Genomic DNA, 15,440 nt, shown 5'->3' on the forward strand with positions numbered 1-15,440 from the left:
TGGCTTTACCAAATCTTACGGAATACTTCTATGCAGCCCAGCTCAGTCCTTTGGCCTACTGGTGTAGACCTGATGGAAAGCCATGGAAAGGGAGGTGCAGGGTCACCACATTCAGGCCTCGGTAGGAGATAGGAATTTGGTGAGGGCTCTGAGAGGTGAAATGGATCTGATGGTTGCGTTTACACTAGAGGTCTGGAATGTTGTAGTAACAAAATACAAATTAAAGAGAGGGATACACACGCTGAGGTGGTTTACGATTCCAATTTTAAACCAGGGGTGTACGATCCAGCATTCAAAGAATGGGTGCAAAAGGGCATAACAGCAATGTGTACGGTTTCAGAAATGTGTGAATTGATGGGTTTTCAGGATTTATACTGTAGGCAAAATATGGTTTTACAGACGGGGATTATTTTAGATACATGCAGTTAAGACACCATTTTGTAAACGAGATAAGGCTGAATGCAGATAAATCTTTAGATACTGTAACTGGGGTGATTGTGGTTGCGTAGCAGCAGAAGGGGTCTCGGATCATCTCTGCTTTCTACCAGGCCTTAGGGGGAATCGACTATCTACATAAAAGCTAAATGGGAAGCGAAGTTCAAAATAAAAATGTCTGAGGAAGAATGGTTTCAAATGTTCGAGATTACATCCACAAACTCATTAGTATGGAGGGGATTCTGCTGGAAGAACCTGACTCGCTTTTTCACAACACCCAAAATAAAGAGCAGGCGACTTGGTGTACAGCAACGGTGTTGGAGGTTGTGTGGGAACATGGAGGCGGACCACTCGCACATTTTCTGCACCTGTACAAAGATAAGGTCAAGAAGGTTAATGCAGTTATCAAAATGATTATGGGTTATGGAATCCCAAATACCTGCCCGGTGATGTATCTTGGGAACATTAAGGATGTTGTGATGGGAGGCGATCTATATTTGACTAAGGTTTTACTTGCAGCGAGTAAGAAAGCTATAACTAGGAATTGGCTTAATGTGAACGCTCCGACTCAGGAGCAGTGGCTGGAGATTGTTCAAGATCTTTTTGTCATGGAAAAGTAGACAGAATCCAAGAGAATGCATTCAATAGGAAATGGGAAGAGTGGAATATGTACATGGTTGACACCAATGAGTAAGTGAATGACTAATTCATTCCTGTACAGTATGTGTGAATATTGAAGGTCTTCAGACAACTAGTACATTATTGTCCTTTGATTTGTGTGTATTATTTGTTGTTGTTTAGGTTTACATGTTGTTCTGTTATTATTGTTGTGAAAACTCAATAAAAACACAAGTGTATAAAAAAAGAAACAGGAAATGTCGTAACCTTTTATGGGGAAGAAATAATAAATACAAACTAAAACAAAAAACAACTTTAATGGCTTTGCTTGCGAGCAGCAGGCTGAGTCCACACACCTGTCAGCTGCTCAGCTGTCTCTCATCAACCCATCAAGTCCCAGTATATCTACTCCAGTCCTCCAGCAACTCATGGCTGGATAATTCTCCTGCACTGGTGGCAGCACCTGCTCTTGGCCGCTCAGTTTCCTGCCTGAGTATGTTCAGCTCCCCGGCCTACAGACCCTCCAGCCAGCCTGCTTGCTTCTCCCCACGACACACCATCACCTGCCTGCCTCACCTTCCACATCTCCAGCCCTTCCCTCCTCACCTGCTTCAGTACAACTTTGAGAAATCTGCGAAACTTTACTTCCTCTCAGGTCTGTTTTTTATGACTGGGCCCGGATTTTACACATAACCCTAACACCGATATACATCAAAGTTAGAAAGACAGAAAAAACCTACATTACGTGTCATACATTGCTACTTGTTTTGTGTATATTGTGTTAACAGAAAATTGGCCCTTCAATAGAGTTTTTATTTTATCAAATAGTTTATAGATTTTTTTTTATCTTCACGGTCATCTGTACATTTTTCTTACTCTCTAATTCTGGTTTATTTCTATTTTGAGATGTTTCTATTTTATAATTGTTTATTTCTACTCTTAAGTTGTTATTATGTGCAATGCCTTGTTTTGTTTTATGCTGCTGCAACACTTTTTCCCATATTGGGATTAATAAAGTACATCTTGTTTTATCTTAGATTGGAATACACATGGCTAACTGAAACCTTCTTCAGGCCAAAAGGCTCCACTGTGTTAGGGATGTTAAAGCTTCTCTGCAGAGCATTGGCTCCGTCATGTGACCTCCTCTAAGAGAGCGTGACGTGTTTTCTATTCCACAAAACATGAATGGCACTGCAGAGTCATGGGTCATCTGCTCATAATGTCAAGCAATGTGCACATATTACAGGTTTGGGTTCAGATATCTTTCAGACATTTCAGGAAGTAGAACATCTGTCTGTTGATGGGGTTTACATTGAACCATCAACTAAACACAGCAATGAACACAATGTGCAGTGTTTCCACATCCTAACAAGTTCAAAACATGAATATTAAACAGTGGGTATAAATAAAGTCAATCAAAAGTCAGTTTTGCAGATGAGTCATAGAAACTGCAACACGAGGCTCCTGAAAGGGGGGGCTGTTCATACTCTGCATTATGACAATAAGCCAATAAACGGCACATCAGACAGGATATGTGTAGGAGCCATATGTTAAAATGTATAGTCTGATATTTTTGAATATGATTATCCTTTGTTGTTAGTGCTATTATATCATTTATTGGAACCAGCCGCGTGAAATTAAGGGCATAGACGACCGCAGCTGTTCGTGATTACGAGACGTTATAGCCGACAGCAGCTGCTGGTGATTGGGGTGTGAGAAGGAGAAAGAAGCACCGAGCAACATCGTTTTTTGACCTGAGAGAATATGTGTTTGTATTTGATACCTTTTTGTGTAAGTAAAAAACAAACTATCCTGAGACGTATTTTGTCCGAGTCAAGCTTATTTGCTATCTGTGAACCGAATTTTGGATTACTGGAACTACAATATGTACTTAGTCCTTAAGAGGACATCGACTTCATGAACACACAACATTAAACTGTGCAACAACAAGCTGTCCATTCACCATCCTCTCCTCTCCTGCTGCTGCAGGGACTGAGTAAGCAGACGTTGTTGTGCAGCTCTCACTTTACTCCACTAGATGTCAATGCTGGCCTTTCCAACACAAAGAGCTTTAACCCACGTGTTGTGCAATAAAAGAGGACCTGAGATTTGACTCCATTAAGACTACAGAGGACCCTTTGAAGATAAACTATTAAGGTGTTAAGTCCTACCTGATGAAGTCCTAGAATAATGCGTACGGATAATCACTGGCATCATCGCGCCATCATCTCCAGTCTCCTGGACTCGGCATCCGCCGACCGTGCATCTCCCCGACTCTTGAGGACTGCACATCCTTTGTTTTGGGGGGAATCTCTGCAGGGTGAGCGAGTCACACTCCCGGGCCCACTCACTACAGTAGCGACTCTTCCCTGCACGAGATCAACCGCCATAGCGACACGCTCAGATTTCCACTATTGCCTTACGGCCCGTCCACATGCAGCGTGCGTTGCTTCAACGGAGACGCTTCCCATTCACTTTGAATGGGGTGACGTCACGCTTTGCCGAACTGCATTGTGGTTCCGTTGCTTTGCCTCCGTTGCTCGCTTCGAAAGTTGAGAAAAGTTCAACTTTTGAAGCGTTGACGGAAGCGCCAGCCAATCAAATCATATGTCAGTACAAGCTCTAGCCAATCAAACTATGTGCTTGTGTTTCCAGGGCGGGAGATTAATGTGATTGGTCGCACGCCAGACACGCCCACTGGCAAGCTTCAACGCACGTTGCCGTGTGGACGTACCGTTACACATTCATAATCATACTCGTTTGGATCTACCACGAGCTCTCCCTCCATCATTCTCATTTCAGATGATATCGAAAAAGACAGTCTTAATTACTTAACCTGTTTTCCAGGTCTCAGGCTCGAAAATTACATTCCCAGAACAAATGACAATGACTTCCCTTCTAAAGGGGTAAATTAATAATCTTTTTTCTCAAAGCAATGATAAACCTGTGAGTTGGATAAGTCAGAATCAATATAGATTTTTTTTATTTTAAAGTAAATTCAGATTGATCATAGTAAAAAAATATAATAAGTACTCTGTATCAAGATTGATGCAAAACAAGTGACATTTGACCTTCTTCTAGAGGTTTAGCAACAACAAAAAACACCTCTGGGGTCATTTGGGTGGAAATGGGCGTATTTGCCATTTCTCTGGTTGATTTTGATGATTGACATCTCTTTTGAACCGTTAGAGCCAATAGAATCGGTGGGGGATTTCCACACACACACACACGTTACCATTGATAAATGAGAGCTATGCGCACGCAGTTTGCCCAAAGCGAAACCTATCTTACTTTCTGAAATCGGAAAACTTAAAACTAGGTTTATAGAGAACCGCAGTGACGCATCCTAAAACCCGGAAGTAAACTCCTTCCGGTTCCTTCGTCAAAAACCAATGCAATCTCTCCATAGGATTTAGGAAAATAGCTGGAAATAAGGTCTGTGGTTGAGACACATTTAAGAGACGGATCACGTTTTGTTCAGCCGGATAATCTCCACACGTCTACCCTACTTTTATCATTTGTAATCATAAATCTAGTCGCCAGAAGCAAAATGCTAACGTGATGCTATAAAGGAACTACAGCCGAGTCCAGCAGCACGACTTCAACGTCACGCCGACTTCAGATCCATATTCAAACACACAGATTCTAAATGGAACGAGTTGAAGCGTTTGTTTGAACACTCTGCAGGAGGCAGGGACTTGCTTTCAAGCAGAACAGAAACTAACTTAGAGGAGTGTTTTGTTTACGTGTTCGGCGTAATGACGTACAACGACCTCCACGACTTCTGTAGTCCTATTCAGCCACTTGGTAACAACCATCGTTTTTCACGTAAACTCTTCAGAAATCACCAGCGGGGTCACTGCTGATGGATTTAATGTCGTAGAACAAAATGTGATCCGTCTCTTCAATTTGTGTCAAACACAGACCTTATTTGGAGCTATTTTCCAAAACCCTATGGAGAGATTGCATTGCTTTTTATCAAAGGAACCGGACATGGTAAAAATGCTAACTTACTTCCGGGTTTTAGGACGCGTCACTGCGGTTCTCTATTGCTGATGGATTATCAGAAATCATTTCAAAGTGACACAGACACATTGGATTAACCTATGGATTAACTTCAGCAGCGTTTTTATCGTTTTAATGCCATTGAAGATAACTTTTGATCAGAAAACAACAAAGGTAAGACATATTGCCGTGTTGGCTACCTAATGCTACGTGGTGTGATGTCTTTGTTAGCTTCTCATGTCGCGAGTTCGGATCGGTCAGTAATGATACCAGTACCTGTACAATCTCAGTTTGCTAATCGATATCTTGTTTCTGCAGATACGATAAGTAATAAGGGTTTTAACGTGAGTTCTGTGCTAAGTGTGTTAGCATGTTTTCGCTCAGGGCTAATTCAGAGCCTTTGTTATTACCCTTAAGTTTCGTTTTGCTAAAAATTGTTGTTTTTTTGCATCTTGCACTTCATTTAAAGCCACGGTTTCATGCTCACCTGCCATAACAAACTGCAGCTGTGTGTGTGTGTGTGTGTGTGTGTGTGTGTGTGTGTGTGTGTGTGTGTGTGTGTGTGTGTGTGTGTGTGTGTGTGTGTGTGGCTACACTGAGAGGTGGAGCCACACAGAAAGTTGAGACGTGTAGTGCCGAGAGATATGGAGTCAGAGGCGGTGCAAGGAAGGTGCAAGAATAGTGATTTATTCACAAGCTGCAAAGGTCATGTTGTCGGGTCACAGCCCGGGTCGACAAGAGAGTGAAGTCAGGAGGGCACACAACATATATAGTAAACACATAACATGTCCGTGTGGGAACAATAGCCCCAACTGTAGTTCCATGTATGAATTATGTTCCAGTGTATTAATAGGTGGTCACCACACAAGCCCCCCCAGAATTCAAACATGGCAAAAAAAAATATATCCCCACGTCCGTGGAGGAAGCACCACAAGGGTCGAGGAGGGTGGGGCCGCAGGTGAGGACTGGGCCATGGAACGGGCCACGAAAGGGGGCCGCAGGAGAGGGCAGGGGCCCTAATGAGGGCGAGGGCACCCACACCGGGGGCGGGCCGTCGTAAGGGTGCCGCAGTAGGTGTCGCGGAGAACCCAGCAGGAAAGAGCGCAACCCGGCCGCAGGCAGACGCACAACGGCGGCGGGCACGAAGTCCTCGGCAGGCGTCGAGGTATCCCCGGAAGAGAGGAGCAGTCCCCCCGGGAGGAAGGAGCGCAACCCGGCCGCAGGCAGACGTGCAACGGCGGCGGACACGAAGTCCTCGGCAGGCGTCGAGGCATCCCCGGGAAGCAGGAGAGCAACCCGGCCGCAGGCAGACGTGCCGCGGCGGCGGGCATGAAGTCCTCAGCAGGCGCTGAGGCATCCCCGGGAAGCAGGAGAGGCCAGACAGGGTCCCGGAGCGCGCCACCCATGGGCCGATGGAGCATGGTGTGTGTGTGTGCGTCTGGAACTGTCGAGGCGAGAGGGGGTCCAGGAGTGCGCCACCCAGGCGCCGATGAACGTGAGTGGCGTCTGGATATCCCCGGAAGGCAGGAGAGGCCAGACAGGCTCCGGAGCGCGCCACCCACGGGCCGATGGCAGCATGGGCGACGTCCAAAACCGTCGAGGCGAGACGGGGTCCAGGAGTGCACCACCCAGGCGTCGATGAAAACGTGAGTGGCGTCTGGAACCGCCGTGGAGGTGGTGAAAAAGGTGAGAGTGTCCACATGAGGTCAACCGGCTGGTCGAACCTCCTCTCCGGCACCAGAAAAAAAAACTCAAAAGGGTCGATAGCCGTTAGCTGTTGCCGTTAGCTGGCAGCCATCGGTAGCTGCTAGCCGTAGTTAGCCAACGTGGTTAGCTGCTAGTTGTCGTTAGCTAGCGCAGCTGGGACGTGCAGCCGCACGCCCCGAAGAAACCCCACGAGGCAGCAATCGGGCTCATCCCTACCCAGCAGGTCGTGCATCGTCCCCTCTGTAGTCGGAAGGCAGCTGCGGGAATGGCGAGCAACATCTCCAGCCTTCTGCGGAGCGCGCACCGAGCCTCAGTCCGCGTGCCGGTGGCAGCCACGGACGTCTCCAATCAAACCCCGGCATTTCGAGAAAGGAACTCGAGTTCCTTTTGCCGTGTTCGGCTCCGTCCCGGAAACTTCTCAAGACGTATCAGGGTCACCAGTGTAGTGCCGAGAGATATGGAGTCAGAGGCGGTGCAAGGAAGGTGCAAGAATAGTGATTTATTCACAAGCTGCAAAGGACATGTTGTCGGGTCGCAGCCCGGGTCGACAAGAGAGTGAAGTCAGGAGGGCACACAACATATATAGTAAACACATAACATGTCCGTGTGGGAACAATAGCCCCAACTGTAGTTCCATGTATGAATTATGTCCCAGTGTATTAATAGGTGGTCACCACAGACGTCACATTTCCTACAATCAAAGGTAAAGTTTGTGTGGGTGAGAGCAGAGCTGCAGGTGAGACACGACTCTCTGTCCCTCTCTAAAGGAACTGGATCCTCAACGACACAGAATCTTCCAGAAACCCGTGAGTACGCTGCCCTATAGAGACAAGAACACTATCTAAATATCAGTCCACATTTAGTTAAAAACTGAATCTTTGATACCTGTTTTACTATTCAAAATAATGTTACGCCACAAAATGAATTCATTTTGGATAACAAGAAAATATTGTCTGGTCAGTTAAAGTGAGACAGAACGTCGTCAGCTAATATTGGGTTAACATGTACAAACTTCCTTTTGACCTTTCTTGTCTGTATTAAAGAATAACTTATGATGGTCTATAGGGCTGCTCGATTATGGCAAAAATCATAATCTCGATTATTTGGGTCAATAATTGTAATTGCGATTATTAAATGCGATTATTCATTGACTTTGAAAACATCCATTTATTCTACTTTAAAACAAATACAAATAATAATTTGAACTTTTTAACTGTTGAATTATACGTTCAGGGTAATCAACTGAAAAACCAATACAAAATAAAATAAATTATACATTCATGTCTACTATTAAATAAATAGATTTCAAAATAATAAATACCAATAAACAAGATCAACAAACATGTTGCAGTGCACAGTCACAACCTGAACACTCCTCAACATATAGCCAACATTTTGGTAAAACATATTCCACTCAGTTAAACATTAAAGGCTGGCCCACCGTCATGGTCCAGAAGTAATAAATAAATGTTGAACTACAATTTAAGACCAAATAAAAATGTTGTGGCCACCATGGCTGGTAGGGCTGTGTCACAATCTTAAGGAGAACCCAAATGCAGCACTCGAGAAACCAAGGAGAATTGGTAATAAACTTTATTGGAGATTCCACTGGATCTGAGGAATACCAACCGAGCAGTTTAACGCACCGGAGGACAGCGGGCAGAAGGTGAGTCAGGGACAGGCAGAGAGTCAGGGAGTAAGCGAGGCGGTCAGCGTAGATACAGGCAGGATCAGGGAACAGGCAGATCAAGGACAGGCAGGGTCGGAACCGGGTAGGCAATCTAGTTTCAAACGCGGGAAAGACAAGCATGAGGCAAAGTACAATCTGGTAAGGTGCGGGTTTAAATACTGGCAGAAGCTAATGGGTGCAGAAGAGAGAGAGAGTGAGCTAACGAGTGGGTGTGGAAAACAGGTGAGACAGGTGAATGGAAAACTACTGGTGAATGATGGAGCAGACTGTGACAGGCTGCTCATGTCATCTCTTAAAGATGTGTTGCTAGAAACACCAGCCTGTTCACATGGTCTGGTTTCAGAGATGAGCGCAGGCAGGAGACGATATTGCCACCTGTACTGAAGACTAGGATCTCGATTATTTGGGTCAATAATTGATATCAAGATTATTAACAACGATTATCCATTTACTTTGAAAACATCAATTTATTGGAGAGAGAAAAAACATTTGAACAGCATGTTTTTAACAGTTGATTACCCTGAACTTTAATAATTCAACTGAAATTTTTTTTTTTTCAGTATAGCCCTTAAGGTCATTATTTGACCTTAAGGGCTATACTGTATATGAGGCCCTAAAGAATCTGCTCCATTATCTGTTTCAAATGCACACATTGATGCCACCAAATGATACAATAAAAATAGAAAGTAGGCTACTACAAATACATACATTTATATCTTAAAGGTCCCATGTCATGCTTTTCCGGTTATCACCCGTCCCCTTGTTGTTATGAAGGTTTTTCTGCATGTAAACGGTCTGCAGTCACAAACCCTCAAAGTACACCCTGTAGAGAGTAAAACTCTAACACAGAGAAGACCTGTCTGTGCTGCCCCAGAACGCCTCGTTGGACATTTCTCTTTTTCCATTTTTTTTCTTCCTGACTATAGTGACGTGACGATACCCAGGTCCAATTCATGGAGCTCCTCACACACACACACACACACACACACACACACACACACACACACACACACACACACACACACACACACACACACACACACACACACACACACACACACACACAGCCTTATCACATTACATGTCACTTGTTAGACGCACCAACATCTTCTGGAATCTGATGTCCAGCGCTCCGTCTTTTAACCTTTTTCTCTCTCTTGATCCTCTTTAGTCTTTATAGTGCTTAACATTGGTCTGTACTACTGTCATATTGACCTCTGAAATGTCCCATTTGACCAATCAGAATCCAGCATTCAACTAAAGGCCCTGACACACCAAACTGACACCAAAGAACACGTCCCGACGGACCGAGAGCATGTTGCCAAGCTTTACCTGGAGATGCTTGCAGCCGGATTATCATTAAGGAGCGGAGCTTTTGCATCTCACAGTTGAGGAAGATCAGTAACAGAGGAACCCAGACTCATGAGGAGCCTGACAAAGGTCTACTGGACTTTACATCATTCAAAAAGAAGAGATGCCAGGTAGGACAGAAGAATGAAAGAGGAGATTAAGGCGAGACAGACTAGAGAAGATAAAGTGAAGGCTACACTAAGGCAAACAGTTTGATAGATGGAATGAGTAGTAGAGAGGCAGGCAGAAATAAAATAAAATACTACCATTAAAGAAAAGCCAGAAGAAGATACCGCTCCACGAGAGTAAATGTCTAGACGTATCCAGAGAATAGGTGATCTCAGGTTTGGAAGATCAGCAAAAAACAGTATTCGCGATGTTCATGAACTTCCGTCGTATTCACAAGTGCCAGTTCGTGCAGCTGCTGACCGCATGCATGGTGCTGTGTGTGGTGATGGTCAGCTGGGAGGAGCTGGACCACCATGTGGTCAGCCACATGAGATCCTACACGTACCGCTACCTGGTCAACAGCTATGACTTCCTCAACTCTAACTTCAACATCACCTCCAACCGTCACAGAAAGCATGGTTCTACTAACGTGTTGCTGACCTACCCGTACCTCATCAACCATCCAGGGAAATGTGCAAGGGGAGATGGGAAAAGCGGGGATGACGTCCTCCTTCTTCTGTTTGTGAAATCATCGCCAGAGAACTTTGAGCGGCGCCAAGCCATCAGGGACACGTGGGGGAACGAGAGCTTTGTTTGGTCCGAACTGGGAGCCACCATGCGGATGGTGTTCGCCCTCGGTGTGGACACAAAGCAGAGATCCAGGGTGCAGAGAGCACTGCTACAGGAGGACCAGACCTACGGAGACCTGATCCAGCAGGACTTTTTGGATACCTTCCACAACCTCACAGCCAAACTGATCACGCAGTTCCACTGGGTCCACGACTACTGCCCTCAGGCACGCTTCCTCATGTCTGCAGATGACGACATCTTCGTCCACATGCCCAATTTGGTGAAGTACCTAAGGCAGCTTCTGAGAAATAAATCAGGGGTCAAAGACTTTTGTATATACCACATCCCCTATGATCTGTACCCCTGGCCTTCCTACCCGGACTACACGGCTGGAGCGGGGTACGTGGTTTCAGGAGATGTGGCCGCTAAGATCTACCAGGCCACTCAGGTGCTGAACTCCTCCATTTACATTGATGACGTCTTCATGGGGATTTGTGCCAAAGCCATGGGGGTCTCTCCCCAGGAGCATGTGTACTTTTCAGGTGAGGGCAAGGCTCTGTATCACCCCTGCATCTATGACCACATGATCACATCGCACGGTCACGCCACAGACGTTCGGTCACTGTGGCAGGCAGCTACAGACCCTGCAGTGTACGGCAAGTCCAGAGGATTTATGGGTAATCTGTACTGCACAGCGGTGAGGGCGATGATGCTGTGTCGGCCATATTACCAGAACTCTTACTCCTGTAAGGCTGCTTTTACATAAATGATCCTCAGGTAACGCAAGGACTGCTTAATGCTAAATGTTTGCAGACAAAGAAATGATGGAACTTTACTCAAACAGTCTGCCATGCTGTTTTTCTTTAATGTGATATGTAAGTGTTTACTTGGCTAACTTGCCACACACCACCAATGCTACAGCTTGAGCCAAGCAGCACAGGGATGAACTATGCCAATATTTTAACAGTATCAGTGCAGTGCCTTTTCAGTGGGGCAAGATATAGCAAATATGTGTGCCTATCCTGCTATTTGTGTGATTTCTTTTAATCACACAGCGTTAAGAACAAATTAAAATGTGCCTATAACTGTCAGCTGCAGCCCTAGTATTATCATTGGTTTAACTACTAACAGTATATATTTAAAACATGTTAAAAGGACCATCTTGAATAGCTACAACAGTAAAATACTTCGAGGCAGATTGTGGAGGATAATGGGAGACTGAAGCCAACCTCACGTATGAAAGGTTACATGTCAATAGAGGGGCAGAAACCGTCTTGCAAATGTACATTCCAATCTTGAACAATGAACAGCGGTAGACAGTAACAAAGTATATTTACTTAAGGACTGTACTGCTCCACTCCCATTCAGGCCAATAGTGTACTCTATACTGCGCTACATTTATTTGATAACTTTAGTAACTTTGAAGATTCAGAATACCACTAAATATAATCAAGAAATAGTTGATCATGTATTATTATAGGTTAGGATCAAATGTTATTGATCCCATGGTGAATTTCACAAGCTACCCAGCAGTATATCATGTCATTTAAATCAGCTCCTCCACTTCAGCTCTCTGAAGCAGAAAGACACTATTTAAGCATTGTGGCTGGCAACCTTAAAGTACCGCTGCTACCACAGCAATCTGAACAGCCAATCAGAGTTGGTTCTTCTGCCGACAGTGTCCGCACGGCCGAAAAGACACGGCGGTGCGGGACACACCAATCTGAGTAGAGCGACAGGACGCTCATCGACGGCGAGACATCTATCGACGGCCGAAATCAGCTTGGTGTGTCCGGGCCTTAAGCCGTTTTTAGCCTTCTTTAAATGTAATTTGACTCTAATAGCAGAATAAGCATCATGGCAGCAGTTTTATCACATGAATAAATGCATGATGTGACAGTAATGGAGATGGACACATTGTGTTTTTAATGGTTTTCTATTGAATGTATTTAGGACCTTACACATGTACACAATTGTGATGTTAACAAGAACCATCAAGCTCCAGATGATATTACAGCAAAAAGGCATATGATTAGTTAAGTTTAGTCTAAATGTGTTTTTACTATTAGTTTAATAACCAACAAGCAGCTGGAATACAAACGTTAGTTTTTAAAGTGACTTTCAGCAGACAGGGATCAGTCAGACAGCCTTAATGAACGATGTAAAACTACAGAGAGAAGAGTGATCAACCTACTCTTGTTTAGTCTTAAAACATCTCTATTCAACTTTATACTATTAAAAAAACACAGTCTAATCTTTGGAACTATTCTGAAATGGTGGCGTTGACAGGAAACCGAGAGCTCGCTGACTCTTGCTAAACTAAATGAAAAGCTTTCAGATGCACTTTAAAACTGAACGCTGTTTTTATCTGTGTTCAACAAGCTCACACTGCAGACCAGTCGGACTTGTTCAGCCACATGTTTTTATAGGGCGATACATTTAAATGCTGGTTACCATGGTTACAACCGGTTTGTTGGCCCCATAAGCAGTATTGGTAATACGCAGTGTTAAATGTACGCAGCATGTTGTCAGTCAGTGCCAAAGAAAAGACAACAAATAAAACCAACTATCTTTGTCACGAGTCGGACACAATGGCGTTAAGGCATCCATTGCATGACTGTCTGAAGTGCTTCACTCCTGGCTGTTGTTTCTGCCTGCTCGGTAACCTGTCCGGGATTGTCTGCAGCTGTGTGTGTGATAATGTAAATGAGCTGTGTGGTTGCCCCAACGTGATTGGCTGTCATCTCCTGGTCCACTTCCGAGGACACTGATTGGAGCACGCCGGGCCCGACGTTTTCCAATCGCAGCGCACAGCCGGCGCATACCTGCTGGAGACGACTACCAAGCTGGGGACAATCATCGCTCTGGAGGGATCTGTTGAGTGAACAGACGCCTCTCGCTACTTGCTTTTCGTTCTGTGGTTAACTTGTGTGGTCTGTGTCTGGTAGTGTGATATTGTGTGTTAGTCGTGCCTAGAGTAGCTTAGTTAGAGGTTAGAGTAGTTTACATAGTGTTTAGAGTAGCTTAGGTTTTGTGACTGTTGCCTTTAGTTTAGCTGTGTGTTTTGTATATATTCCCTGTGTTAGTCTGTACCACTTTTATAGTGAGGGTTTTAGTTTCTATTTAGTTCCGTTATTATCTATTTTTTTTGTATGTAAACAGGCTCCCTTTTTAGAGTCCTCCCTTTGTTTGGTTATTTGTCAACCGGTGCCCTTTTGGCCTTTTTTTGTTGTTCGGCTGCATGCCTGCCATTTTGTTTACCGCTGCTATATATAATAAAACCACTTATAATTATTACCAATCCCATTCTGGTTGTGTTGCTTCCCTTTGGTTCCCCTAGCCCAGTAGGGAACGTAATACTGATGTTATCTCCTCCAACCTTCCTGTGCCACTGACACAGCGACCCAGGCAGGTGTGCAGACCAGCTGCAGACAGAGTGCAGAAGGGGATTTACAGGAGCCACATGCAAGGTCGTTTAGGAGCAAAAAACAAGAATACATAGGCCTTTGACTCTGCCCCAGTCTCCAGCTGAACTAAATGAAACGCTTTCAGATGTACTTTAACACTGAACGCTGTTTTTATCTGTGAATCAACAAGATCACACTGCACACCAGTCGGACTTATTCACCCACATGTTTTTATTGACAGTTTGGCGTCAGCTTTTCAGCATAAAGCATTCCCACTAGGAATTTCTTCAGGAATTGCATTCTCTAGTTCTTTTTGTTAATGTGCATGAAGACATGGCATTGTTGTCATGTCATGTGTCTTTAGTGAAATGTGATTGTTGAGCAAGACTGCGATGTTGTCTAAACCTGTAACAAGCATGATATGGACTGTAACCTGGTTGTGTGAGTGTATGCTCCAGAGAGCAGGACCTTTAAACACATTCCCTACCCAATAGCATTGTGAGGCTGAACAAAAGGACCGTTTGTAAATGTGGTCTTTTAAAAAAATAAAAACATTTACTGACTTTTTTGGATAGCTTAAACTCAAGTTTAGCTAAAAAGACACCAGAGTCTGTTTTGGATATTGTTACTATGCAAGGACAAGTACTTGAAGTGGTTACCAGTTATAAATACCTTGGTATCTGGCTTGATGATTGTCTTACTTTTAAACTTCATGTCAATAACCTGCTTAAAAAGCTGAGGGTTAGGCTAGGTTTCTTTTTCAGAAACACGTCCTGTTTCTCGCTGGAGGCCAGGAACAGGCTCTGTGACCTTTGACCTGTGCTGGACTCTGGTGATTTGATCTATATGAATGCACCTGCCCATTGCCTGGAAAAGTTAGATGCTGCGTATCACAGTGCCCTGAGATTTGTTACTAACTGTAAAGCACTGACTCATCACTGTACCCTGTATGCCAAGGCAGGTCTGCCTTCACTAACTGTACGGAGGCTCAGTCACTGGTACATGTTCATCTATAAAGCCATGTTGGGTAAACTACCTTTTTATATCTGCTCTCTGATCTCTCGACGAATTGAAAGTACTTATTGCCTGAGATCTCATGATGTGGTTTTATTAAATGTGCCAAGTGCTAGGACTGTCTTAGGGAAGAAAGCTTTTAGTTGTGCAGCTCCACTAACTTGGAACAGTCTGCAAACATGTTTCAAACTGAGCACTTTGGTTCCCCTGCATCACTTTGAAACTCAGCTGGGTGACATGCTGTGTGATACTCATGGTACCTGTCTCTGTAAATAGAGTTTGTAAACTGTACATTATGTTGTTTGTCATCATTATTGTTGTAATTGAATGATAATGTGCTAATCCATTACCTTGAGTTGTCTGCACTCAGGAAAACATCCCTATCAAGTGTTAACCCAATAACTAGGACAGCTCTGAAGGCCAAGGGTCAGAGAGAGAGGATCACACTCTCCGGCTGCAGAGAGCAACTTATCCAC

General features: G+C 44.4%; 1 protein-coding gene across 1 annotated transcript; it reads left to right on the forward strand.

Moving 5' to 3' along the window:
- Positions 1-10,181: 10,181 nt before the first annotated feature.
- LOC117554477 (lactosylceramide 1,3-N-acetyl-beta-D-glucosaminyltransferase A-like) lies at positions 10,182-13,563 on the forward strand. Its single transcript, XM_034228928.1, has one exon. The coding sequence runs from the start codon at positions 10,182-10,184 to the stop codon at positions 11,307-11,309; it is 1,128 nt and encodes a 375-aa protein (XP_034084819.1). The 3' UTR covers positions 11,310-13,563.
- Positions 13,564-15,440: the final 1,877 nt, after the last annotated feature.

This window comes from Gymnodraco acuticeps, unplaced genomic scaffold (genome assembly GCF_902827175.1).
Source record: "Gymnodraco acuticeps unplaced genomic scaffold, fGymAcu1.1, whole genome shotgun sequence".
Classification (NCBI taxonomy): domain Eukaryota; kingdom Metazoa; phylum Chordata; class Actinopteri; order Perciformes; family Bathydraconidae; genus Gymnodraco; species Gymnodraco acuticeps.

What these genes read in the sequence shown, in the direction of transcription:
- LOC117554477 (XM_034228928.1), top strand. Translation starts at nt 10,182, where the DNA reads ATGTTCATGAACTTCCGTCGTATTCACAAGTGCCAGTTCGTGCAGCTG.